The sequence below is a fragment of the Coenobita brevimanus genome, chromosome 5 (genome assembly GCF_032717465.1).
Source record: "Coenobita brevimanus isolate Jiangsu-jjx chromosome 5, ASM3271746v2, whole genome shotgun sequence".
Taxonomy (NCBI): Eukaryota; Metazoa; Arthropoda; class Malacostraca; order Decapoda; family Coenobitidae; genus Coenobita; species Coenobita brevimanus.
The window spans coordinates 35,212,357-35,213,497 of NC_136958.1; the positions used below are offsets into that span (position 1 = coordinate 35,212,357).

The 1,141-nt window shown below is 46.9% G+C and overlaps 1 protein-coding gene across 1 annotated transcript; it reads right to left on the bottom strand.

The window, feature by feature from the left end:
- Positions 1 to 200: 200 nt before the first annotated feature.
- LOC145398756 (uncharacterized) lies at positions 201 to 767 on the bottom strand. The gene has a single exon (XM_080271564.1). It carries the CDS (start codon positions 765 to 767, stop codon positions 201 to 203), a length of 567 nt encoding a protein of 188 aa, XP_080127690.1.
- Between the last annotated feature and the right edge of the window lie 374 nt (positions 768 to 1,141).

Consider the following 1,141-nt stretch of genomic DNA (forward strand, 5'->3'; position numbering starts at 1 on the left):
CTTCACTACATGACAAGTGTGGATGGGACACTTGTCATGAACCAGTCTGATGGGGTGTGGCTCGGGGATTGCCATGGCTCGCATTGTAGGAAGCAACACTTCTTCTAAAATACGGACATATTCTGCTCCAGTTAATTTACCATCTATTTTCACCAATTCTCCTGGCCCGTATGCCCACATCCACCCCCAAAAATGTAATCCTACTCTTCCACTCCTCCTTTGCACACAGATGTTCCTTTCCTGGTAACGATGTTTCGTTGGCGCCAGCACTGCCTAGAGGCTGCCTTAATGGGAGTAAAAACGTTCTCGTCAGTAAAAATGACACTCCTCCAAAATTCACTGCCATACACCAGATGCTCAAGAGCAAATCCCAAATGAGCCTCCTTGTGTGTCTGGGTCAGGTGTTCCTTATCTGCCGGGATGTAGGCGTGAATGTTGTTGCGGTGGAGCACTCGCCTAACAGTGCAGGGATGGCAATTTAATCCCAACTGTCGCATTATCTGAACAGAGGACGTTAGTGGTGCATCCTGCACAGCCCGTACCAAGTGCTCCTGCACCTCTCCTGTCAGCACCTTGGGTCGCCCACTTCTCGGACGAGTCTCCACTGACCCTTCAGCCTGCCATCTCGCTATCCAGCGATACACATTGCTCTGAGGGAACCCAGTTGTTTCTGCTATTCTGGGGACAGGGGTGCCAATTTGCCACATCCCAATTATTCTGGATCTGTCAGCGATGACTGAAGGAGCATTTGCTAGGCTGGCAGCCATTACGAGAAATTGTATAACATGGCTTTATTCGAGAATATTTTTTTCTTGCTTTACATAATTCAATGCCCATGAAAGTCATTGCACTTAATTCCTTAACTGCTAAAGGTGTATTTCTAACTCAGCTCTGGCTAACGGTAGAATGCTATACACTTCACTACGAAAAGTCGAGCTAACTAGTGGAGATGAAAATACCCTGACTATAATCGAATGGGCCAGTAGCAGAGGAAAAATCCCATATTTATCCCAAAGCCTCCCCACTACGGCAAAGGGAAAAAAATGAGAGGAACTATCCCATTTGGGGGATGGCAGTTTGGTTGATAGAACAGTCCTTATCCCTAGTACTAATATTGCATGATCCCATTAGTGGTGACTGG

Coding starts and splice junctions, on each gene's coding strand:
- LOC145398756 (XM_080271564.1), bottom strand. CDS start 767: ATGGCTGCCAGCCTAGCAAATGCTCCTTCAGTCATCGCTGACAGATCC.